This window comes from Euprymna scolopes, chromosome 42 (genome assembly GCF_053919585.1).
Source record: "Euprymna scolopes isolate OS-2025 chromosome 42, ASM5391958v1, whole genome shotgun sequence".
Lineage (NCBI taxonomy): Eukaryota > Metazoa > Mollusca > Cephalopoda > Sepiida > Sepiolidae > Euprymna > Euprymna scolopes.
The window spans coordinates 22,742,787-22,770,597 of NC_136523.1; the positions used below are offsets into that span (position 1 = coordinate 22,742,787).

At 36.1% G+C, this 27,811-nt stretch overlaps 1 protein-coding gene across 1 annotated transcript in view; it reads right to left on the reverse strand.

Annotated features, from left to right (window-relative positions):
• LOC145266956 (uncharacterized) overlaps positions 1-27,811 on the reverse strand; it is a 133,215-nt gene that overhangs the window by 16,714 nt on the left and 88,690 nt on the right. The window contains exons 16-20 of the mRNA XM_080122779.1: positions 24,621-24,731; positions 12,323-12,461; positions 11,114-11,263; positions 5,308-5,529; positions 1,637-1,740 (exon numbers count right to left, since the gene is read on the reverse strand). Coding sequence (XP_079978905.1) covers positions 1,637-1,740; positions 5,308-5,529; positions 11,114-11,263; positions 12,323-12,461; positions 24,621-24,731 — 726 coding nt within the window. The remainder of the gene's footprint in view (positions 1-1,636; positions 1,741-5,307; positions 5,530-11,113; positions 11,264-12,322; positions 12,462-24,620; positions 24,732-27,811) is intronic.

Sequence of the window (27,811 nt, forward strand, 5' to 3'; positions counted from 1 at the left end):
CACGTACATCAAGTCTGTTGCCAAGGTCGCTGGAAAGATGGTGGGATCCTTCTACCGCTCCAGAAGATATCTCACTACTGATGCAATTCTCTATCTATATAAAAACCAAGTACGTCCAAGGATGGAATACTATTGCCATATCTGGGCAGGAGCTGCTAAAAACAGCCTATCCTACCTTGACAGTACAAAATAGACTTTGTGGCTTAGTGGGAGATGCCCTTTTCTCTACCTTGCAACCTCTCTCCCACAGAAGAAACGTTGCGAGCCTATCCTTGTTTTATCGTTATTTCCATGGCAGGTGCTCGTCTGAACTCCAATCTCTGGTCCCCCCTCGCCAATCTTTCACGAAAAACACACGTCTAGCTGAATCCACTGTGAAAAATTTCCCCCACTCTATATCTATGCTTAAATCAAAACGCGGATTCCATGAACAAAGCTTCTTTCTTAGAACTGCACGCCTGTGGAACTCTGTTCCGTCTGCCTGCTTCCCACCGGACTACAACTTGGATGTCTTCAAGTCCAACGTTAACAAATTCCTAATGAACCGCCCCCTTAAGTAAACTTGCAATAACCCTTATCCCTGAGTGACTTCCGGGCCTTGATAAGTGGTGATCACTGTGTAAAAAAAAAAACGAAAAAAAAATGTGGAAACTTGAAATTGCGAAATGCGGATATAGGAACGAAATGCGTTTTAATACAATATATGAGACAAAGTATATGAAATCTAATTAAAAATAATTAAAATAAATAAAACAAAAATAATATTTCAATAAACGAATCTCAATTCTCAAGCGTCATTTATGCCTCGCACGTGATCGCGAACGTTATCCACATCTCTCACGTGATCGTTCTCTTTCTCTTTTTTTATCGTCTTTTTTTCTTTCCTGGTGACGTCATTTCACATGCATTTACATCAGCGCTATGTTATATCTTGAGTACGCACATGTGCAAAAGTGCGCACTTACGTAAAATCAATGTGCGAACTTTATCCTTGTCTCCTCACCCCTTACCCACATAGGAAGGAATAATTTACCTATGTTTTAGAATCTGAAATATTGAGTTATCGTAAAAAATTTTTATTTTTACCTCATTTTCACACCAAACAGAGCGTATATTTCTACTTGGAATGTTAGGGGTTCCTATAAGGGATTGTAGGAGTTGAACATGGAGATATCTGCTCACATCAAATTTTATGACAAGCCGAATTGGACAGGCAGTGCGTGTCATATTTTTTATAATGTATTAACCTTCAAGGGCAAACAAGTCACAAGGGTTGACAATTCGATTCGACTAACGAGATTTATTTATTTATTTATTTATTTATTTATTCATAAGAGATCATCAATGGCTGCCAAAAATACTTGATCGCTAAAAATCATAAAAGTGAGATGTCTGTTTCATGACGCTTAAAATTCTGCCTGTTAGCACAGTCAGGAAAGCAGTAAACAGGGAGGGAATTCCAAAGTCTAGCAGTCTGATGAAAGAAACTATTAGAGTGGAAAACTTCCCGCCATTTATGAAGATCTACAATGAAGAGGTGGGATTTTCCTGCTTGTCAGGTAAGTCAGTGGGGCAAAGGTTTGTAAAAAGGAATTAACAAAAAAAAAAAAGGATCGATTTTAGGTGACGTTTTTACCTGATGGATCGAGGATTGTTCCAACCAGGAATTGTGAGGGACGTGTTGAAGCCATTGAATTTTGAGTTTAAGAATTGCACCGGATGGACATTTTGGAATAGTTCCTGGAGAAAAAGAAAAAGGATATAAAATGAATAGAGAAATTTTTTAATCTCTCTCTCTATCTATCTATCTATCTATATATATATATATATATATATATATATATATATATATATATATATATATGTATATATATATATATATATATATGTATATATAGATAGATAGATATATTCTGTGCAGCTTAATTGCCATATATATTTTCATAACTTACTATATATATATATATATATATATTATGTATATGACTACAAATATATTTTATAAAGCCCCCCTCTTTGGGTTGAGCACTGTCGTAAATAATCTCACTCGCTACTTAATTTGGCACTTTACAAGTAGCGGACGGATGTTTATTTAAATAGACATTCGGACAGATTAGTTGCGGGCACCGCTTCCGTGGTGAAGGGGTAGAACTGCCGACTGTCATCACGACGGCTCTAGGTTCGATCCTCAGCTTCGGGAAGGTGCTAGTCTAGCGGCACTGATGAGTTGTGATACAACGAAACAGGACTGTATGTTGATGACTACAAATATATTTTTATATATATATATATATATATATATATATATATATATATATATATATATATATATGCTTCATTTAATCACAAAAATTAATATATGAAATTATAAATTTATGCGTAAACTTTAAGTATTTATTTCAACAGTGCTCAATATGTAGGTAGAGCTAGGTAGTAAGTTATAAAATATATATGGCAATTAAGCTACACAGAATATTCCGCGTTTCATAAGCCTGACGAATTCTAGCATTGATGAAATGCGGAATATTCTTTGTAGCTTAATTGCCATATATATTTTATAACTTACTATATCTCTGTCTTTCTCTATCTCTCTCTCTCTCTCTCTCTCTCTCTCTCTCTATATATATATATATATATATATATATATATATATATATATATATATATATATATATATATAGAGAGAGAGAGAGAGAGAGAGAGAGATATATATACTCGGAGTTTTTTTATTCAAAAGTAATGGAATAGTGAATTCAACGAGGTTGTTAGATAGTGCTCAATAAAAAGAGCTGATAATACTTGTTTATTGTTATATAAACATGTTTACATCCCGCTGCTACAAACAGCCACTTGTTTCAATCAAACAACAGATATCATCAGGCAGCGACTTGACTATTCAAATGTTCAGTGAATAATGGATTTTTATTTTATTTTAGGTAGGAACTCTTTAAAAGTTGGAGTTAAAAAACTTTAAAACACAGAACTTTAATTATAAGATGTAAAGAGGGAGGGGCAATCTAAAGAAAACTAAAAAAAAAAATTATTATTATTAATAAATAGTTTTCTTTAGATTGCCCCTCCCTCTTTACATCTTATAATTAAAGTTCTGTGTTTTAAAGTTTTTTAACTCCAACTTTTAAAGAGTTCCTACCTAAAATAAAATAAAAATCCATTATTCATTGAACATTTGAATAGTCAAGTCGCTGCCTGATGATATCTGTTGTTTGATTGAAACAAGTGGCTGTTTGTAGCAGCGGGATGTAAACATGTTTATATAACAATAAACAAGTATATATATATATATATATATATATATATATATATATATATATATATATATATATTTCATTAAATAAAATAGACGTTTTTTGTCTATTAATTATATTTTCGATCCTTTCCAACTTCCGAATAACTCTCTTCACTTCTGGCGGGAACTGGCTGATGACATCACCATATTTATCATAAGTCTGACAACTTTCACGTCCTCAAGGATTCATCGACAGGGATAAATTTATCTAACTCGTTTTGAACAATTTATATATATATTTTTTCTCTCTCTTCATTGGTCAATTATTTTATCCTTTTCTTCATTGGTTATAATTAATAGCATCCTTAATAATACAGGATCCACACCTACACCTACTACACATATAAAACTTTATTATAAAAATCAAATGCACTATAATTATAGAATAGACGGAAAAGTATTAAGAAATATTAAAAGGCTACAGTTTATTTTTTTCTTCCTTTTTCCACACACACACACACACGCACACACACACACACGCGCGCGCGCGCGCGCACACACACACACGCGCGCACACACACACACACACACGCGCGTACACACACACACACGCACACACGCACACACACACGCGCACACACACACACACACACACACACACACACACACACACACACACACACACACACACACACATATAGGGTGTGTAATCCATCATCTCTCTATATATATTTTCATAACTTACTCTATGGTTTAAAATATGTATATTAAGGCAGCATTTTTTTATCTGTGGCATATTTCATTAAATAAAATAGACGTTTTTTGTCTATTAATTCTATTTTCGATCCTTTCCAACTTCCGAATAACAGTATATATATATATATATATATATATATATATATATATATATATATATATATATATATATATATGTATGTATGTTTTGAGAAAAATAGAAAAACCGAATGAAATTATTAAAATAATCAACGTTTCGTCCTTATTTCAGAGGACATCTTCAGGATATTGAAGTAAAAATGCAGGAAAAGAAATGATATATGACTTTTTCTTTTCTTGCATTTTTACTTCAATATCCTGAAGATGTCCTCTGAAATAAGGACGAAACGTTGATTATTTTAATAATTTCATTCGGTTTTCTATTTTTTCTCAAAACATAATGTAAACCACCGCTACATACATATATATATATATATATATATATATATATATATATATATATATATATATATATATATATATAGTAAGTTATGAAAATGGAGCAATGGACAGTTGTTGAGATCATTTACGAGCGCCACTTCATGGGTAGAAATGCCGACTATCAACACGATGGTTGTTGGTTCAGTCCTTGGCTAGGAAAAGGTGCTTAGTCTAGCCGCACTGATAAGTTGTGATACAACGAAACAGTACTGTATATGGATGGCTACAGATATATATATATATATATATATATATATATATATATATATATATGTATATATATATATATATATATATATATATATATGTATATATATATATATATTTTTCTCTTAAGACATTTTTTGCCTATTAATTCTGTTTTGGATCCTTTCCATCTATAATATAAATCTCACCTGTCTATTTAAATGTATATATGTATATAAAACTTCCGACAGAGGTGACAGATTTTCACGAGATCGATATCATTTTGAAGCTCGACGTCTTGGAAGACAAATATAAAAAAAATTGCCAAAAACATTAATTCTTTCACCCTCAACTGCGCAGTTTTTCTACAAGAAGGGGGTCGATTTTTGCAAGTCATCATATCAGTTGGATTGACTTTGCCTAATTTTAACGTTCCAAACTTCGGTCGCATCATGGAGTAGTGGTAAGATGTCAGATTATCTTTCACTCTTTTTTTCGCCTTCGCGTCACGGGTTCGAGCCTGCCTGCCTACTACCACTTTTTTATTTAGTTATTTATTTTTGCTCAACACAACACCTCCAAAGACTCGGGCTAGTCTATTATATAGTGCTCTACGTGTGTTCATCACCTGCAACTGAATCTAAATTGTTATTGTTTACCTGTTCGATGAGCGTGAGTTGTTCTGCAAGAATCTGTGCACTGTGATCGTTGAAGGAGAACGATGAGCCCTCAGACGAGCTGCTCCTGCTGTGAATGGTGGGTGTGGGCGATGGCTGTTCGCTTGGACGGCCGAGACTAAATGACTTGCTTGCACTTGGGTTGTCGCATGATAGTGATGTTCTTAAATCCCAGTCAGAAGCAGACACTGGAGATGAGGGACTCTACGATTAGGAATTTAAAAAGAAAGAAAGAAAAATTAATTTGGAAAACAAAAGTTGCATTCGATGGTGATGTCTAAATTTGGGAATTTCTTGTCATGGGGAAAAATATCTGACTCTGGATTTGTACCAACCAGATATGAGATGCGATTAAATACAAGGTTTAAACTGAGATTGATAAGCAGAAAGACAAATAGAAATATAATATAGATATCACTTCAACCACACTGAATGACCAATTAGGATAATAAGTTGTTAATCTATGAACATAAAACAATCCTTATTGACTATCTGGTATGAACATTACTTTTGGAAAATCTCAAGTGAGTAATAAGACGATCCTCTCTAATAAAGGAGGCCGAGCAACAAAAGTCATGTAAACTGGTGACATCATTAAATTTAGTCATAGAATCTGGTCACGTGTCCCATGGAACAACTGGGAGTAGATAGGTAACTCTTTTCTTTTTGTAATTCTCAAAGATGCTGAGTTGTTGCGTGGTTCCAAAATGTTGGAGGGATTACAAAAGTGACAGTATTATTTCTATCTAACACACGCAAAAAAAAAAAAAAAATACTTGATACATCTGCGTGTCATTGGAAATTGCTTGGAGTGCCAAAAGTTGTCAACGTCTGAACTATAGGGCCGCTTTGTTTTAATTTTAAACTGCCGATAATGATGATGTCATAATTTATGTAATGCACATCTCTCTCTCTCACACACTCTCTCTCTCTCACACACTCTCTCTCTCTCTCTCAATATTCTGTGGATCTATATTAAAAAACCTTGTTAAACTTTGTGACATATTTCCATTCTATGGAGGTCAGGCGCGAACGAACACCCCATAATTTTATTATACCATATTTCTTAAAACTGAAACATAATTATCAAAGTATACTTACGCAGATAGATATGAAAAGTCTTTATTAAAGTTTGTGCCTATTTCCATTCTATGGAGGCCAGGCGCGAATGGAGACCCCTATTTAAGTTAAAACATACTTATCAAAGTATTATTATGTACATCTATATCAAAAACACTTGTAAACGTTTTTTTTTTTTTTTTTTAAATTTTTTATTTCCATACTTTGTGAACCAGGCGCATATGCAGACCCCACAATTTTAATGAATCATCATTATGCCAGATCAAACATACCCATTCCTGTGACTCAATACATCTTCTATCATTATATGTGATCAGTTTTTTATAATAGTCAACCATATAGGAGCCTATTTGTGACCAGACACACACAGACGTTCAGCTTTATATTATAGATATATATATGTGTGTGCGTGTACTAGCCGTACCAGGCTGTGCGTTGATTAGGCTCAGATTGTGTAAATGGAAAACCCCTCACCAAAAAAAAGACAAAATTAATTTTTTTTAAAAGGAAGTAATATGGTTATAGAAATAGCCGGAACAAATCCCCGGCAGGAATATTTCCATAGCGATCACTGTTTTCAATACCCATGCATATGGAGAACGCACAAAGACCATCGCACACATAAAACACAGGAACTATGTTACGTTTCCTTACATAGAAATACAGCAAATAGGCTGGAACATTCGAGGACACCTCTGTATAAAGATTTGCTGCAAAAAATCAAATCACTTTTCCTTCCAAGCTCTCAACCACAGTACATCCTTGAAACGTAAAAAACTCATCATGGACTATACGCACGCTACAGATCAGTACATATTTTGCATAAATGTTTTTACTTTTGGAATATAGTCAGTCGTAAAAAATATTTAAAATTTCGGGGCTTGTTAAGCTATAGTCGTCAAATTGATTCTTTAAATATATCTTTTTAAGCAAAAACAATATTACATACTTAATTGTCATGTCGAAAATAGCAATTTATTACTGCTAGGAGTCGCTGGAAGTGATAATACTTTTTTGTCGATTGATCACATTAAGTAATTGCTGTGGCTGGTTGTTCGGAATGCATTTGTCCAGTCTATATAATGTTAACACATCTATTCGTTGTTGGCATAAAATATATACACACAACTGACAGAGAAGTAAAAATCACAACACAGCTGATCTACAAAAATATATTGCTTTTATTTCACACCGGTGAAATTTTATTATTCTGTGTTTTGTCGTTTACTGAAATGCGTGGGGAGGGCATGGTGAGATGGTTGTCACGCTGTTAAGAAATGGTGGTGTGTACTGCAGAATCTTTCTCTCTCTCTGACCGACTGACTCTCTGACTGACTTTTTATCTGTGACGATTTTTTTTTATATAAACATTTTTTTCCTACTGCAATGTTTAATATTTCCTTTGTTTATTGCTTCAACCTTTGATCGATATCTGCTCACATATTTCTGGGTCAATTTATGTATTTGAATATTTTTTCTTCCCAGAGTTGCATGCCAATATCTAACAACGTGACTCACAACCAGAGACTCTCGGTCATATTTTTTTGTCAAGACTTAAGTTGAAAATACATGCGAGATACCATGCAAAGTGTGGCCAGGTGTAGCGCGACTATCCATCTATCTCTTTTTCCTCTCTCTTCTCTCTCTCTCTCTCTCTCTCTCTCTCGCTTTCTGTCTGTCTGTATGTCTCTCTCTCTTTCAACTAGAACAGTGGTAACTCCATTGTGAGAAAAATATAATTTTTTCTTGTTCTCACATAACACTTAACACTACTTGCTTTTCGACCGAATAAACGTTTTAAAATAAATAAAAACAATAAGAACTTATTTAGCTAGGTAGAAGAGTATATAACAAGCAAATTTGCAACAAACACAAGCAGGAGCAAATTCTCACGGCTTGAGATTTTGAAATAAACTTCCTTCCTAGCATGTTCAATCAGAAGCCAGCTCTCAGTCATGTGACTGAGTTTATAAAAGGTTAAACTGCCAACACACTTTCTTTTAATCTTCCTGGCCCTTGTAGGCAGCACATCCTTCTAATGGAGTGCTACTTCACATGGGCCCTTTGGCCCTGGGCTAGCATGAATACAAACAATCCAAAATGTCTATTTCCACACGTGGTACACACACTCACTCTCTTTCTCATCCTTCAGTACGGTCTCTAATCTTTTCGTGACGCACGTTTCAACTACTAACTTTAAGGAAACAAATAATCCATCATGGCCACAGACCATAACTTCAACACAAACGCAGGAACTCTCTTTCTTTCAACAGGCCTGTCTAGTCTTTAATCTGTCTCTACACAGAAACACTTTCCATGACTAATCCTTTCTCTATACAAATCATACTAACGGAGATAATCAATGAAGTCGTTTTTAAATATTAGTATGAGATTTCTTGACTTCTTATTCTACACATGTTAAAAACATGGCCAGAGATAGGTTAGTTTACAGGATGGAATGATAAAATTGTCAGTCTAGAAAAGACGACATGATTCCATTTCCGGTTGATGAAAACCGGTTTCCTTTTATTTTGTTGCAGACCATCTATTAGTTGGCCAGTTGTGTACAAATCTCAAGAGCGATAGGAGCCTTCTATCATGTCTGGAAGTGACACAATGCTCAATGAGCGAGATCGGAGATGCGCCACTGTATAACTCATGCTCTCTACTGATCCAAGTAATGATAACAGTGTTACACGAAACAAATAATCCATCATGGCTACAGACCATAACTTCAACACAAACGCAAGAACTCTTTCTTTTAATAGGCCTGTCTAATCTTTACTCTGTCTCTACACAGGAAATTGGCAACACACACTCTCTCTTGTTTCCCAGATCTTAGACTAACAACAACTCCATGTGGAACAGACCTGGAAACATTGACTCTTTTAGCATTTCAGCCCATAATTTTTTGTGTCAACACGAGAAGGATCCTTGTACAGAACAGCTGCCCGCTGGAGAACTCATATCCAGGACTTTTATAGAATAGCTACTCATCGGAAACTCTTCTGAAGTTAAATATAGCTTCCAGTTAAAAAAAAAAACAACAAATAATATATCACAACTACACGCCAATACTAATACAAACATACCTGAATACTTTTCTCTTTCAACAAGCCTGCATAATCATCAACGTCTCCACAGAGAAACTCTTTAAACAATGAACCCTTTCTGTCTACTAACGAAGATAAAACTCAAAGTGTTTAGATCCAAAATTGGCAGAGGAGTTTGGTAGAGTTTGCAAAGGTCAACTCTTTCAACTTTGACCTCTTGGCAGTCAAATTTTCGCCCCAAAACTGATTAAAAAGCTTGTTGCATGTTGTCTGAATACCCTTTATGTAAAATTTCAAATGTTTAGACCCAAAATTAGCTGAATAGTTTGCTAGAGACCGCAAAGGTCAAATCTTTTTAATTTTAAATCCTTGGCAGTCAAATTTTCGGCCAAAAACCGATTAAAAAGCCTGCCCTATGTCTGAATACACTTTATGTAAAATTTCAAATGTTTAGACCAAAAATTGGCTGAGGTCAATTTCTTTTTAACTTGGACTTCAATTTTACCCCTTAACATTTATTGTTTTGGTTTCAAATCAAATTAAAAAGTTTGATCCGTGTCCAAGACACACACACACACACACACACACACACACACAATTTCACTTTTATAGATATATAGATTGGCGACTCCCGACGTGATGGCGAACATGCTACTCTGTTGACATCTTTATTCTACAAGTAACTTCTCTTGCTTTTGGTAACATTAATTTTATTTTTGGCACGTCTGTCTATTGTAAAACAAAACCAATAAATTGAAAGCAGGTGTTTCAACTGTGCTACCTAACAAGAACCGTGTTCGAATGGAAATGTTTGAGTGTTGCCTTAAATGTTAGAGGCGACTCTAGACGGCAGTCGATGGATCACGTGACTTACGACCAGAGAATCTCAGTCTTTTTTTCTTTCTTTATTCTTTTTATCTTTTAGCGAGACTTGAGTTGAAAATTCATACAGGATAGCGCGCAAAATGTGGTCAGATGTAGAAAGACAGTCCGTCTATCTATCTGTTTCCTTTTTTGCTCTCTCTCTCTCTCTCTCTCTCTCTCTCTCTCTCTCTCTCTCTCTCTCTCTCTCAGCTAAGTAGAAGAGTAACTTATCTTACCTTTCATAATATTTATTTGCTATATATTTATTTTTGGCCACTTTTTCGTTTTGTTGTCTATTGTAAACTAAACCCATTGAATCGCATCTCGCTGTAAAAGTCCGACGCCAGACTGCCATGAAAACAGTGGACAAGAAAAGGAGAGGAAAGATTAAGTCGAATGAACAAAGAAAGAAAAAAGGGAGGAGCTTATTATGCTTGTTCGTCTCGTACATCAATTTCTAATCTATCGGTCCTGGATTTGACCTTAAACTATATCCGATGGTGAGGCCCCAGCTTGCGGGCTTTGGGGAGTGTGGAGCCACCCTTTAATTGCCATTGCTCCCAGGTCCACTCTGACCCGGAGTGGTAGTACCTGTTAGGGTCCCAACTATGGGTTAAATAGAAACAGACTTGAAACAAAAAATAAACAAACAAATATATTCTATTAAAAAACTTTTCTTCAAAATAACTGGATTTGGCATAAAATAACCTGAAAAAAGGGTTGATATGCCGTAAAACAAAAACAACCAAACCAAACTAAACAAAAAAAGGAAACGGAAAAAGGAATCTTACTTTTTTGGTGAGGCATAATGACACCGTATAAACGAAACTCTCATTAGGGACAGTTGACATTAATTCGTGCGTGTGACCCGATGTCTGCGAAGAAGTATAGACACCCCAAATGGACTTGATATCAGAAACTCCTTTTGCATCTTTCGGGAGCTGAGAAAAAATAAAAATGAAGAAAGCATGTTTTGATATTGTTGTGGTCCTAGGAAAGAATCATACAGGGTTGACCGATAAAGTTGTCGCCCTAACGAAAACAATTTCAAACTGGAGATACTTGTAAAACTAAATTACTCGTACCAAAGCACTAAACTACTGGCTCGGACATATAGGGTGAAACGATGAATTTGTCACCCTAACAAAAAACGACACTACAGCTTTATTTTAAAACTTTTATTGAAAAAAATCAATCCAGGTAACTTGATTATGTAGTAGAGCTGATATCTATTCAATGTAGCCGCCTTCATCCTCAATCACTGCCTTGATACAGATCTGGAACTGGGAGCATGCCTTTTCCACAAGCGCCGGCAGGAGCTCAACGAATACTCGGCAGACGACGGCGATCAGGCTGGCTTTGGTGTTGTGGGAGGTCATGTTGGTGATGTTCTCGATGTATGACCAAACGAAGTAGTCCAGCGAGTTCAGTTTGGGTGAGGGGGGGGCCAACAAGAGAAGGGTACAAAGTCATAGCACTCCTAAAGCCAAGCCTGGGATTCTTTGAGCTTGTGGGCCAGCACCGAATACTTCTGCCACCCGCAGGATCTGCCAGCGGCCATCTGGTTGCACCAAGGCGTCACCATACTCTTCAGCACATCAAGGTACACTTTGAAGATGTGAGGTGGTATGATATGGCCCTCACTTCAAACCATACCAAAAAAGACTATAACCATGGCGGAAATTGTTTTCACTACTTTTGACACATTCGTGGCAATCCAGCATTACATTTTGAAGGTGCAGACAATGGTCCTGTTGTCATAAGTTGGATCGGTAGAGGGCATGAGTTTTACAGCGGCATTGTGTCACTTTTGAACATGATAGAAGATTCCTATCGTTCTCGGTATTTGTACACAACTGGCCAACTAGTAGATGGTCTACAAAATAAATAAAAAGAAAACTGGTTTCCATCGACCAGAAATGGAATCATGTCGTCTTTTCTAGAGCAACAATTTTATCGTTTCACCCTGTAGTAAAGAGAGCCAACAGAAATTTACTCACCTCTTGAATGAATTCTTGAGCCATTTTGCAGAGTTTTCCGTTGCCCTGAAAGTCGATGCTATAATAGTCTTTGAGCCACCATGTGAGAAGCATAAGACTGCGTTCTTCGACTATTCTTGCTTGTTCCGTCTGTGAACACCTGAAAGACATAGCAAAAGAAAATAATTCTTTCAGCAAACAAATAAAAACGTAGTTGAATGAGGACGTAAATGGATGGTGACATTTGATGCTACTAAGACTAAGCTGTTTTCTTTTTACCAATTACGAGAAGCCTATCCAACGACCAATAACGATGACAAATAACTCCCTACCTGAGAATTCTTCCTGCAAACTCCTCGGCTTAACATTCACAGGAAATATGAACTGGAATAAATAGATTGAGGACATTGCGAAGGCTGCTGCAAGGAAGGTGGGCTTCCTCTATCGTACTAGAAAACTGTTCACACCTGAGAGTATTCTGTACCTCTATAAGGCCACCATTCGCCCATGCAAGGAGTATTGTTGTTGAAACATCTGGGCTATTGCATCTACCACTAGCCTCTTCCTCTTGGATAGTGTCCAAAAAAGGATGTCCAATCTAATAAGTCCCACATTGTCAACTAGGCTCCAACCCCTGCCCCATCTCCACAATGTTGCACCCCTGTACCTGATTTACAAGTATTTTAATGGAATGTGATCTGATGAACTCATTGCACTTGTGCCCCTTCGATGTACATATCCCTGACAAACCTGCTTAGCAACAAAATCACACCCCTTCACTGTTGAGGTCCCTAAATGTCAGAAAGTTTTCTACTCTAATAGTTTCTTCCCTCAAATAGCTAGACTTTGGAATTCCCTTCCTGCTACCGGCTTCTCTCACTGTACTGATATGCAGAAGTTTAAATATAACGTAAACCAACATTTAGATAAAGTCCCGAAAAGTCTTCAATCTAATCGGTCCCACTTTGTCAACTAAGCTCCAACTCCTGTCCCATCACCACAGTGTTGTGCCTGTTTTACAAATATTTTAATGGAATGTGTTCATTGCACTTGTGCCCCCCCCCTTCATGTACATATCCCAGCAGCAAAATCACACCCCTTCGCTATTGAGGTCCCTAAATGCAAGAAAGCTTTCTACTCTAATAGTTTCTTCCTTAGAAAAGCTAGACCTCGGAATTCCCTTCCTGCTGCCTGCTTCCTTAATTGTACTGATATGCAGAAGTTCCAATGCAAAGTAATCCAACATCTTAATCTTTCTTAGGCATGGTTCCAATTAGTAGCCCATCACGTCTAAGTGGCAATATGTCTTGTTTGGAATGAAGGTGAGTAAGAAAAAAAAAAGAAGATTTTAAATGCTATATTTGTGCCCATGTGTTACGAGTGATTGATCAAGAAAACAATAGACAATACAAACTCTTTTTACATATATATATATATATATATATATATATATATAGTGTTATAATGGAATAAATCCAGAGGAAATCCGGGTATGAGAGCTCAATGTGGTAAACAGAGCAATAAGATAAAAATTATAACACGGAAATTACATAATTGTCGATGCAATAATTTATTTCAACCTTATGGTATTTTCAAGCATCTAAATCAGACAATTACATTTTTGATACTGAAAAAGAAAAGAAAAATCGTGCTTCGACCCTCAAAAAACCAAAGGTGGTGGTAGTAGCAATCCACTTAATACATTTATAGAGAGGGTGGTAGGGATTTAAAAAAATAAAAATTAAAAATTAAAAATAACAAATAAAAAAATTAGATTAGACACTTATAAGCGGCAGCTCGATGTAACCATAGATACACACACACACACACACACACACTCACACACACACACGCAACACATACACATACACACACACACGCCTCTAAGATGTACGTTCTGACATGTAAATGCCTTGACACGCGTTTACTAACCTAGGAAGGGGGGGGGCGAAAGTATACGGATATATAGTGAAAGAAATAGAACAGCGCGTAATGGAAAAAAGAAGAAAAAAAAGAGGAAGAAAAGAAGAGGATACAGTGATTGAGTCATGGAAAGTAGGTCTATTAAAAGATAAATAAATTAATAAAAAATATAACTAAAAAAATAAATAAATAAATAAAAATAAGAAAATAAAAATAAAAAGAATATTATATATAAAGTTTTAAAACTATCTGTATGTTATTATGTAAAAATTAATATTATCTTATAATTCATTTAAATATTTTATATGTAATATAATACTATGAATTTAAAAATTGAGTCTATATATTTAATATTTTATATATTTTCATGTAAATAATTTTATTGGTGATTATAGCGGTCGTTGTAATTAATATTTCAATTCTTAATTGATTAAGAAGTGGGAAAATGTAATATTGATCGCCCCCAATTCGATAGGACGTATCTAGTTTCGGTTAATATATACTTTTATTCCCTCCGTACAACAAAATTATTCTCATGCACGCATAAAGAAATAAGTAAAATAATTAAATTTTTGTGTTGATTTGTATCAAATCTAATAATATCTAGTTTTAGTATTTGGTCTTTTTGACTTAACTCAGCTTAATAACTAATGTATTATCTGCAGAGAAAAATTATTATCTTAAGGTTATCTCATTTATTTATAAGTAATTTGGACAAGCCAGGTACTTCGGGGAAAATATATATATATATATATATATATATATATATATATATATATATATATATATATATATACATATATATATATATATATATATATATATATATATATATATATATATATATATATATATATATATATATATATATATATATATATATATGCCTAGCTTAGATTTCGGACAACAAATCGTAAAGTAGTTATTATCGAGTATATACCGGACAACAAATTTAAAATAACCAATAACTCTAGATCCGACGAACAGAGAATTCTATAATGGTAAAGACACCGAATCTAACACCACTAGATTAATTACGATAAACAATCCTACCCCACCCCACCGGCAATTATAGTGTTGTCCGGTATATACTCGATAATAACTACTTTACGATTTGTTGTCCGAAATCTAAGCTAGGCATATATATATATATATATATATATATATATATATATATATATATATATATATATATATATATATATATATATATATATATATATATGTATATATATATATATATATATATATATATATATATATATATATATATATATATATATATTTTCCCCGAAGTACCTGGCTTGTCCAAATTACTTATAAATAAATGAGATAGCCTTAAGATAATAATTTTTCTCTGCAGATAATACATTAGTTATTAAGCTGAGTTAAGTCAAAAAGACCAAATACTAAAACTAGATATTATTAGATTTGATACAAATCAACACAAAAATTTAATTATTTTACTTATTTCTTTATGCGTGCATGAGAATAATTTTGTTGTACGGAGGGAATAAAAGTATATATTAACCGAAACTAGATACGTCCTATCGAATTGGGGGCGATCAATATTACATTTTCCCACTTTTTAATCAATTAAGAATTGAAATATTAATTACAACGACCGCTATAATCACCAATAAAATTATTTACATGAAAATATATAAAATATTAAATATATAGACTCAATTTTTAAATTCATAGTATTATATTACATATAAAATATTTAAATGAATTATAAGATAATATTAATTTTTACATAATAACATGCAGATAGTTTTAAAACTTTATATATAATATTCTTTTTATTTTTATTTTCTTATTTTTATTTATTTATTTATTTTTTTAGTTATATTTTTTATTAATTTATTTATCTTTTAATAGACCTACTTTCCATGACTCAATCACTGTATCCTCTTCTTTTCTTCCTCTTTTTTTTTCTTCTTTTTTCCATTACGCGCTGTTCTATTTCTTTCACTATATATCCGTATACTTTCGCCCCCCCCCTTCCTAGGTTAGTAAACGCGTGTCAAGGCATTTACATGTCAGAACGTACATCTTAGAGGCGTGTGTGTGTGTATGTGTATGTGTTGCGTGTGTGTGTGTGTGAGTGTGTGTGTGTGTGTGTGTGTGTGTGTGTGTGTATCTATGGTTACATCGAGCTGCCGCTTATAAGTGTCTAATCTAATTTTTTTATTTGTTATTTTTAATTTTTAATTTTTATTTTTTTAAATCCCTACCACCCTCTCTATAAATGTATTAAGTGGATTGCTACTACCACCACCTTTGGTTTTTTGAGGGTCGAAGCACGATTTTTCTTTTCTTTTTCAGTATCAAAAATGTAATTGTCTGATTTAGATGCTTGAAAATACCATAAGGTTGAAATAAATTATTGCATCGACAATTATGTAATTTCCGTGTTATAATTTTTATTTTATACTTTATATTATATTATATATATATATATATATATATATATACATATGTTAAGTTTTGAGACATTGTGTTGAACAAAGATGGCGGCATAGTTCAAATCAGTAACCAAGATGGCGACCAAGAATCAAATGCGGTCCGTCGTGTAGTTAAACTCTTAAGTTCTGAGATATTATGTTGAACAAATATGGCGGCGTAGTTCAGATCAGTAATCAAGATGGCGGCGTAGTTCAGATCAGTAACCAAGATGGCGGCGAAGAATTAAATGCGGTCCGTGACGTAGCAAATGGCGAACTGATTGAATCCAAAATTCGACAATTTTTATAATAATTTTACGACGTTTTCATTGGTTGTTTAGCACAGCCGTTGGTTATAAAAATGATTGGCGAATCCATTCGTCTCATACCCCCATCAAAAGTCCATTTTGATGGGATGTCTCCTAGCGGCCCCGGCTGCAGGGAGACAGGGTAGTACAGGTCAAGGATTCGTCACTTGACACTCAGCCCAACAGGTGAGGGGCCGGGAACCGGCCCAGCACCTGTTGGACTGAGGTACACCGCCTGGGTAATACCTAGGAGGTCCACCCTCCCAGGCCTTGCCACCGGGCTTTCCGGTGGGGCAAGTTTATTGCTTGCTGCCTGAGGCGCCCCGACCGGGGAATGCCGACGGGGTTACTCAGGCAATTTTTAAAATTGCAGGAGTGCCCCTCCTTTAGGGGAGCCTGCGGGGTTCCCACTTTCCGGCCTTGTGCCACATTTTGCTGAGGTGGGCAGCAAATAAATATCTACCCCCATCAAAAGTCCATTTTGATGGGATGTCTCCTAGCGGCCCCGGCTGCAGGGAGACAGGGTAGTACCAGTCAAGGATTCGTCACTTGACACTCAGCCCAACAGGTGAGGGGCCGGGAACCGGCCCAGCATCTGTTGGACTGAGGTACACCGCCTGGGTAATACCTAGGAGGTCCACCCTCCCAGGCCTTGCCACCGGGCTTTCCGGTGGGGCAAGTTTATTGCTTGCTGCCTGAGGCGCCCCGACCGGGGAATGCCGACGGGGTTACTCAGGCAATTTTTAAAATTGCAGGAGTGCCCCTCCTTTAGGGGAGCCTGCGGGGTTCCCACTTTCCGGCCTTGTGCCACATTTTGCTGAGGTGGGCAGCAAATAAATATCTACCCCCATCAAAAGTCCATTTTGATGGGATGTGTCTCCTAGCGGCCCCGGCTGCAGGGAGACAGGGTAGTACCAGTCAAGGATTCGTCACTTGACACTCAGCCCAACAGGTGAGGGGCCGGGAACCGGCCCAGCACCTGTTGGACTGAGGTACACCGCCTGGGTAATACCTAGGAGGTCCACCCTCCCAGGCCTTGCCACCGGGCTTTCCGGTGGGGCAAGTTTATTGCTTGCTGCCTGAGGCGCCCCGACCGGGGAATGCCGACGGGGTTACTCAGGCAATTTTTAAAATTGCAGGAGTGCCCCTTCTTTAGGGGAGCCTGCGGGGTCCCCACTTTCCGGCCTTGTGCCACATTTTGCTGATGTGGGCAGCAAATAAATATCTACCCCCATTAGAAGTCCATTGTGATGGGATGTGTCTCCTAGCGGCTTCGGCTGCATGGAGACAGGGTAGTACAAGTCAAGGATTCGTCACTTGACACTCAGCCCAACAGGTGAGGGGCCGGGAACCGGCCCAGCACCTGTTGGACTGAGGTACACCGCCTGGGTAATACCTAGGAGGTCCACCCTCCCAGGCCTTGCCACCGGGCTTTCCGGTGGGGCAAGTTTATTGCTTGCTGCCTGAGGCGCCCCGACCGGGGAATGCCGACGGGGTTACTCAGGCAATTTTTAAAATTGCAGGAGTGCCCCTCCTTTAGGGGAGCCTGCGGGGTTCCCACTTTCCAGGCCTTGTGCCACATTTTGCTGAGGTGGGCAGCAAATAAATATTTACCCCCATTAGAAGTCAAAAACTTTTTACAATATATATTGGCATTGGTGCCCGGCGTTGCCCGGGTATTTGGAGGTGCATGTTGAGCAAAAAAAAAAAAAAAAAAAAAAGCGGTCAATTTTTTTAAAATTTGACCCTTATTATGACCCCTTTAAATTTATTGTTTTGGGCTCAAATTAAGTTATTAAGTTAAATCCATGTCCAAGGAACCTATATCTAAAATTTCATGTGTTTAGACCGAAAATTGTCGGAGGAGTTTTGTAGAGTTCTCAAAGGTCAAATCGTTGAACTTTGACCCCTTAGTTGCCAAATTTCTGGCCGAAAACCGATCACATCGATTTTCCCAAGTACCCTGTATATCAAATTTCGAGTCTGTAGACTAAAAATTGACAGAGTTATTGCGTAGGGAAATGTATACACACAGACACACAGATACACAGACAGACAGACACTTTCACTTATATATATATATATATATATATATATAGTGACCCGACCATGATATATATATATATATATATATATATATATATATATATATATATATATCATGGTCGGGTCACTGACGACTAAACTGTTTCCCCTACCAGACTTGTTTGGTGAGGAGGGTGGCTAGTCTCCATGAAGGATTAAAAATAAGACCTTTCAAAGGGCGAATGAACCCTTTTTCGGGGTCAACAGCTAACTAGCACCGTGTATATTTGTGTGTATGTATATATGTGTTGGGGTGGAGAGGGCTCCTGTAAGCTGTGGTGAAGGAAACCTTTCTAGGAAAAGCAAATCTCTGATTTAAAAAACCATAAAGCAGGAGACCAGTATCCGCATTAAGCTGGTCTGCAGTTTAATTTGTTGCTGGGTATCTTGCTCTTGCTTGTTGCTGGATCTCAATATTTTGAACCGAGAGAGAGATTTAGCTGTCATACAAAGCTAAGACTCTGTAACATCATCTTTGTATAGATATTCCCTCAGGCATTTGGGCTCATGGACTTTAAGTGTCCGAGGGAGTGGCACTCGTCTGATAAGACGTTGTAATCATCATCATTATCATATATATATATATATATATATTAGTAATGGGACTATTCCAATATTTTTTCATGATTCTGATACAATTACCGATTCTGATTGTTTATAAATCTCTAAATCTTTAATCAATGCTCTGATCCTTGTTTGGCATCAATTGAAATGAATGGCTCTCGTCTTGGGAAGGCTCCATGTTTAAACAAGCTTCTGGGTCTGACCTTTATTCCTGATCTGAGATGGAACACGGACATCAAATCCATTGCCAAGACTGCTGGAAAAAGGGCTGGAATATTTTATCACTGATGCAATTTTATATCTGTATAAGAGCCAAGTACAGTTAGAACTGCACGCCTGTGGTACTCTCTTCCATTTTTCTGCTTTCCAACTGACTACAATATGGTTGTCTTCAAGTCTAATGTGAACAAGTTCTTTATGAGCCATCCCCTTATATAATCTAATTAACCAAATTCCCACTACTAACCAATGACTACGACATTTTCCCATTGACTGCTGTACACTCATTAACCCTTTATCCTCGAGTGGCTTCCAGACCTTGATAAGTGGTGACTCCTTTGTAAAAATAAAAAAATTAAAAAAATACCCGGCATTGCCCGGTAAAAAAACATATTGCTGGGCAGTGAGTTTAGCCCTATACTATTTAAGATTCACCAAATATCGTAAGTTGTTAAAATTTTCCTGAAAGTTGGTCATGTTTTTTTATTTTTGGAAGCATTAAACGTAACCATTTTCATCTACGAAATTCAAACAGCGAAATAAAATCTCGTAGTTTAAAGGGAAATAACTCATAGGTTAAATGAAAACTTCTGTTTTTAAACGCAGCTGATGTTTGTTATACTAATAATCAATCAACTACACAAATCTATGTGGCTCGATCTAATTTCGTAACGTCTTGGCATACATGGGCCGACACGTATCCTCGAGTCGCTTCTGGGGCTTGATAAATGGTGACTCCTTTGTAAAAAAAAAAAAAGAAGAAAATTAACTATAAAATTGTTATTTTTCCTGATTACCGTAAAAACATGTCAATTTTGTGCATACATCTTCTCAACCGTAAAAACACACTTGTAGGGGGTTAGTTTACGGATTTTAACTTTACTCGTAGTTTAAAATACATAAATGTTTATTATTTTATTATTAATACCAGCAGTGGAAAACTTTGTTGCAAACAAAATCAAAAAAAAAAAAAAAAAAAAAAAAAAAAAAAACGGAAAATAGGCACAAATTTTTCAATGTTCCAAAAGGTTCTAATTTTTCCGATTCCCAATTCCGATTCGGCTTAATCGTCCCAACACTAATATATTTAGTTCACAAGTATATATATATATATATATATATATATATATATATATATACTTTTATTTGTTTTTACATGAGCAGTAAACAATAACAACCTCAAATTATATATATATATATATATATATATATATGTATACACACATATCGCTGACTATCGTTCGAACGGTCGAGTTTCGATCCTGGCTTGAGGTAGTTGCTTGTCTAGCCACACTGATTAGCTGTGATATAGCGAAACAGTATTGTATGTGGATGACAATAATTCTCCCTATCTTGGGTTGAACATATTGAGAAGTGATATACAAACTGCCATTAGCGTATTAAGCGATGCTCTTTGTGTAAACATGGCAAGTGCTGGACTGAGCTTCAATCTATGCCCCCCCCCCCCGCTCTCCAAACTTTCACAAGAAACACTCGTCTAGCTGAAAACACTATCGAAAATCTACCCCACTCTTTATCTGTGCCTATACCTAAACATAGATTCCATGAACAAAGTTTCTTTCTTAGAACTGCACGTCTGTGAAACTGTCTTCCGTTCTCCTGTTTTCCAGCTGACTACAATCTGATTGTCTTCAAGTCCAACGTAAACAAGTTCTTGATGAGCCGTTCCACTTAAGTTAACAAATTAACCGAATTTCCATTATTAATGATATCTATATTGTCCAATTGACTACTGTACACTCTTAACCCTTATCCTCGAGTGGTCTCTGGGCCTTGATAAGTGGTAAAAATTTAAAAAAAAAAGCAGCAGCCGAATAGCGTAACGGTTAGAAGCAATTTTTTTTTTTATTTATTTTTTTTTAATTACATTTTCACCCCAAACAAGGCACATTGCCACTTTGGTGTAGGGGACTACTATCAGGGGCAACAACTACTGGGATACTATGTAGGGATTTGGGCAGCAAGATGTCGGTTCACGTTGCACTTGAACTTCTGCACGTCAGTACAGTTGGGGAAGCAGTAGCCGATGCACCAGCCCAAATATAACAGCAATACTCCATACATGGGCGAATGGTTGCCTTATAGATGTATAGGATACTTTCGGGTGTTAGTAGTTTTCTAGCACGGTAGAGAGAGCCCACCTTCCTTGCAGCGGCCCTGGCAATGCCCTCGATGTAATTGTTCCAACTCATGTTTCCTGTGAACGTTAGGCCAAGGAACTTGAAAGACGTACTCTCAGATAAAGAATGTCTTTTGGACGGTTGATTAGAACAACAGTCTAAAGAACAGATTAATACAATTAAAAGAAAACAGTGCTCGTTGTTCCTTTTGAAACCGATTTTTAATTATAAATTATCAATCATTTTACTCAATATATATATATATATATATATATATATATATATATATATATATTTAATTGAGAAATTTTTGAAAACTTTGAAGTGTCGAACACAATCATAAAATCATTGCTAATTTAATTGATTTGGTGACCATCTTTTACTTTAAACCCCGCTCGAAACTGGAGCACTACACACTTGAAACCACCGGACTAACACGTAAATTCTCGTTTCTTCGCCATAACACCAAAATATGATGAAAGTAAAAACAAAATAGATAAACCCCATAATTTATTATACCATACCTGTTCACACTGAAACACTTATCACAATATTCTGTGGATCTATATTAAAAAACCTTGTTAAACTTTGTGACATATTTCCATTCTATGGAAGTAAGACGCGAACGAACACCCCATAATTTTATTATACCATATTTCTTACAAACTGAAACACAGTTATCAAAGTATAATTACGCAGATAGATATGAAAAGTCTTTATTAAAGTTTGTGCCTATTTCCATTCTATGGAGGCCAGGCATGAACGCAGACCCCACAATTTTATTTTACTATCCCTATTTAAGTTAAAACATACTTATCAAAGTATTATTATATACACCTATATCGAAAACACTTGTAAACGTTTTTTTTTTTAATTTTTTAATTTTTTTATTTCCATACTTTGTGGACCAGGCACGTATGCAGACCCCACAATTTTAATGAATCATCATTATGCCAGATCAAACATACCCATTCCTGTGTTTTGATACATCTTCTATCATTATATGTGATCAGTTTTCTATAATAGTCAACCATATAGGCGCCTATTCGTGACCAGACACACACAGAGACGTTCAGCTATATATATATCGCCGACTATCATCTGGACGGTTGAGTTTCGATACTGGCTTTAGATAGTTGCTTGTCTAGCCACACTGATGAGCGAAACAGTACTATGCGGATGACTATAGTGCTCCCTATCTTGGATTGAGCATAATAGGAAATGATATACAAACTACCATTAACATATTAAGCGATGCTCTTTGTGTAAACAAATGGAGCTTAGGCGTTTGGACAATGTCAAAACATTGTTAATTCAATTCACTACTCGCAAAGCAGCTGCCGAATAGCGTAATAGTTAGAAGCGACAAATGTCTTTCGGACGGTCGCGTTTCGATCCTGGCTTGAGGTAGTTGCCTGTCTAGCTGCACTGATGAGCTGTGATACAGCGAAACAGTTCTGTATGTGGATGACTATATACTCGGAGTTTTTTTATTCAAAAGTAATGGACTAGTGAATTCAACGAGGTTGTTAGATAGTGCTCAATAAAAAGAGCTGATAATACTTGTTTATTGTTATATAAACATGTTTACATCCCGCTGCTACAAACAGCCACTTGTTTCAATCAAACAACAGATATCATCAGGCAGCGACTTGACTATTCAAATGTTCAATGAATAATCTTATTATCTTAAGATTATTCATTGAACATTTGAATAGTCAAGTCGCTGCCTGATGATATCTGTTGTTTGATTGAAACAAGTGGCTGTTTGTAGCAGCGGGATGTAAACATGTTTATATAACAATAAACAAGTATATATATATATATATATATATATATATATATATATAAGCAGACATTATTAAATACAATGAATATACTTTGCTTTATGATTTATTATTATCAACAGAAAACATTTCTTTCAAACGCAACAAACAAGTGGAAAATATGTGCAACAAGAAAACAATAAACAAACAAAAGTCATTCTCCATAAGTGTGTGGCTGTAGTCTTCTGTGTAACTTAAGACACATTTACTTATGCATGGAACCACAATGGAGACTTGTTGGAATTTCAAAGATTTTATTAGAGATAGACCTTGCTGACGTGGCGAAGGTGAAGACTATCTAGGCTAAAATAAATTCTTTCTTATTTGTTCTACTACTTGAGGATTGAGAGACGCAGACAGGCAGACATTGAGGTGACATTTGCTTAGATTCTCTCTACATTGTTGGATGCATCTCGCCTCAGATTAAAATATCCTTTAGTTTCTCTTCTCAAAGGCGTGACATCATCACGTTCTATATTTCGACACTTGCATTTCTAGCATGTTTTGTTTAGACAGCTAATCTTTGCTCTTTCCTCCCGCCTCAATCATACCACCTGCAGCTGCTCCCAGGTTATTCTGACATGTATTCTGTGTAACCTTTGCTGAAATACACACTAGTAAACATAATCTCTACTTACTTGATTTTCTTACTTAGTGTTATGATAATCAATATGTGGGCAGAGTCTGGAAGTAACATTCACTTAGATTCTCTCTTCATTTTCAGACGCATGTCGGTTATCTTGCTTTCTGACTTTTTGTTTGTGGTGAAAAAGCAGTAAAAAAAAGAAGAAATTCTGGTTTACCTTTTAGAAGCTACATATGTGGTGGTCAGGAAGGAAAACAGTTGCTGCGGTGACGCAAAATAACGGAAGCAGTAAAAAAACTGATGAAGAATTCCCTCAACCAAGGCGGATCTGCAAACGTGAAAGTAGGGGGAAAAAAAAATATGATTAACTAGCAGGTGGATCCGACATTGGCCGGGTACTAAATACTCTAAAATATATTTTATTTAAGCAGGTGTCATGTTCATTCATGGTAAACAAATGAAATTCTGAAGTGCAAAAATGTATTTCAGTCAAGCATTCAGTCTCGAAAGACAAAGGATAACCCCTGTAGGGGCAGTGCGTATGTAATTGTGAGGAAAAGATTGTGCAAATCCTCAACCATATCTCTCTTGAATTGGCACTGTTTGAGTCCAGTGGCAAGGAGAAGTCCAGAACGACTGGAAACAATGCCGAGGCAAGCGGAGAGCACATATAGCGCCTAGTTTTCCCAAATGGTCAGCCATCTGGTATTGGCTAGGTTCATCGTTGCTTAACTCTGGTGACCTGTGTCAAACGTGATTATGCCGTATGATAGTGGGTAAACGACGAAGAATAGATAAAATGATTATTGACATCAATCATTATGTAAGCATAATTTTTAACTCATTCCTTTTCAGATTAAATATGTTTTTAACTCATTTCAAAGTGTTTTTTAACATATTTTATTAACTGTTTGCTCATATATATATATATATATATATATATATATATATATATATATATATATATATACTAGCAGTTCAGCCCGGCTTTGCTCGGGCCCTATGTACTGTTCATAACTTTGTTCATAACGTTCATAACTATGTACTGTTCATAACAGAAAAAAAGCGTTTTCCTGCTTTCCAGCTGATTACAATATGGTTGTCTTCAAGTCTAACGTAAACAAGTTTTTGATGAGCCGTTCCATATAAGTTAACAAATTCATCAAATTTCCATTACTAACGATTACTATATTGTCCAATTTCTACTGTACACTCTTTAACACTTATCCTCGAGTGTCCTCAAGGCCTTGATAATTAGTGATGCCCATGTAAAAAAAAAAGAAGAAGAAGAAGAGGAAGAAGCTCCTCCTATCATTACCATCAAACCAAGAGCAGAAGAAATTAAAAACAGAAACAGAGAAGGTTAACAAGCTCCTCCAACACACCACAACAGACACAATCACTGAGCTAAACAATTTAATCTATGCAGGCCGGCGCTAAGATGGTAAGTAAATAGAAAAAAAAGCCAGAGAATAATGAATGGACACAATAGAAATATTGAATGGCTGAAAGACATGAAAGAAGAGTTACAACAAATCGAAGAAGGAATAGTGACTGAAATCAGCAACAAACCCCAAAGAAAACCATAGGAAAAATGAGAAACTGGAGAGTACCAGGACACGACGGGATACATGCATGCTGGTTCAAAAAATTCACAACACTACACGAAAGACTAGCCCAAAACATGAGAAGATGTATACAGGAAACAAGCGTGCCAGATTGGATGACAAAAGACCACACTGATACAGAAAGACACAGAGAAAGGAACCGTCCCCCCCCCAGCAACTATAGACCTATCACGTGCTTACCCACTATGTGAAAAATACTAACAACACAACTGAAGGAACAAATCTACCACTCCCTGAATAATCGTGGATTTCTTCCCGAGGAAGGGAAAGGAAAGAGAGGAATACATGATCTGCTATATACAAGGTGTACGACAGGATCCCCCAAGCATGGATAATAGAATGCCTAAAAATGTATAAAATACCAAGCAGGATCATCAACGTGATAGAAAATGCAATGAGAACATGGAGACTGAAATTGACAGCTGATGGACAACACATGACAGAAATAAACATACAAAGAAGCATCTTCCAAGGAGATTCACCATCACAATTGCTGTTCATCCTAGCCATGATGCCCCTGAACAATATACTGAGAAAATGCCAAGCTGGATACAAGTTTTCTAATACAGAGGAAAAAATGAACCACCTAATGTAAATCGACGACCTGAAACTTTTTGCAAGGACCGAAAAGGAACTAGAGACACTAATAAACACTACCAGGATCTTCAGCCAGGATATTTAAATGAAGTTTGGTATGGAAAAATGCACACTACTAGTTATAAGAAAGGGAAAACTGGAGACAACAGAAGGCATGAAACTCCCCAACCAAACGGAGATGAAGGCTCTAGGGGAACAAGATGACTATAAATACTTGGGAGTTCTGGAAGCCAACTTTTTAATATATATATACATATGCACATAAAGTTATGAACAGTACATAGGGCCCGAGCAAAGCCGGGCTGAACTGCTAGTATATATATATATATATATATATATATATATATATATATATATAAATATTGTAAGAAGTCTTTGTGATTTGATCAATGTTTCAACATGTTTCTTAACTCCAAGTGAATTTGATAGTCACAAAATAAAAAATAAAATTTTTCTTTCTACTTCAGATTTTTATTCATCTCGGTTGTTTGTGCATTGAATAGATATGATAATATTTAGTTTGCTACACGTTATCATAACAAAGGTCTATACAAAATTTCGGACAGATCGGCCCAGTGCTATCGAGTCCATGACATAAATAGTGCGATTATTGCAGGATGGCGTTGAGTGCGATGGGGGTTATAAAGGTTAAGACTCATCTAACCCAACAACATCAGTATGACGTACTGTGGATGCATTGGTTTGCAGGTGCATCCGGTCGGAGATCACCCACACACACCCCACCCCCAATATAAAAAAGAGGGACACACGTGTGCTTTGAGAGTTCAGTTGAGAGTTTAGACGGGGCAGTTCGTCAAAGTAGTTAAAAGGTAGTTAGCAAGATTCGAAGAGGACTGGTCATCTAGGAAATATGAAGAAGGGAAAGAAAAAGAAAGTAATCAGAAATGGGTTGCGGGTGGAAAACTTTTCCAGAGAGTGTGAAAACTCCATGAATAAACACTGTCTCCACAAATAGGAAACACGTTGTGTTTTGGGGGCCTGCATTTTGGTTCCAGGGCAATGAGATGAGATGAAAGACAAAGGGAACAGAAGGAGACGATAGGACTTTCATTATATGCATATATGTTACACACCCATGAAATGTATAATACATGCACATGTAAGAATATATATATATATATATATAGACCTGGATACGCAACACCAGTAATTTTCGAGAAAA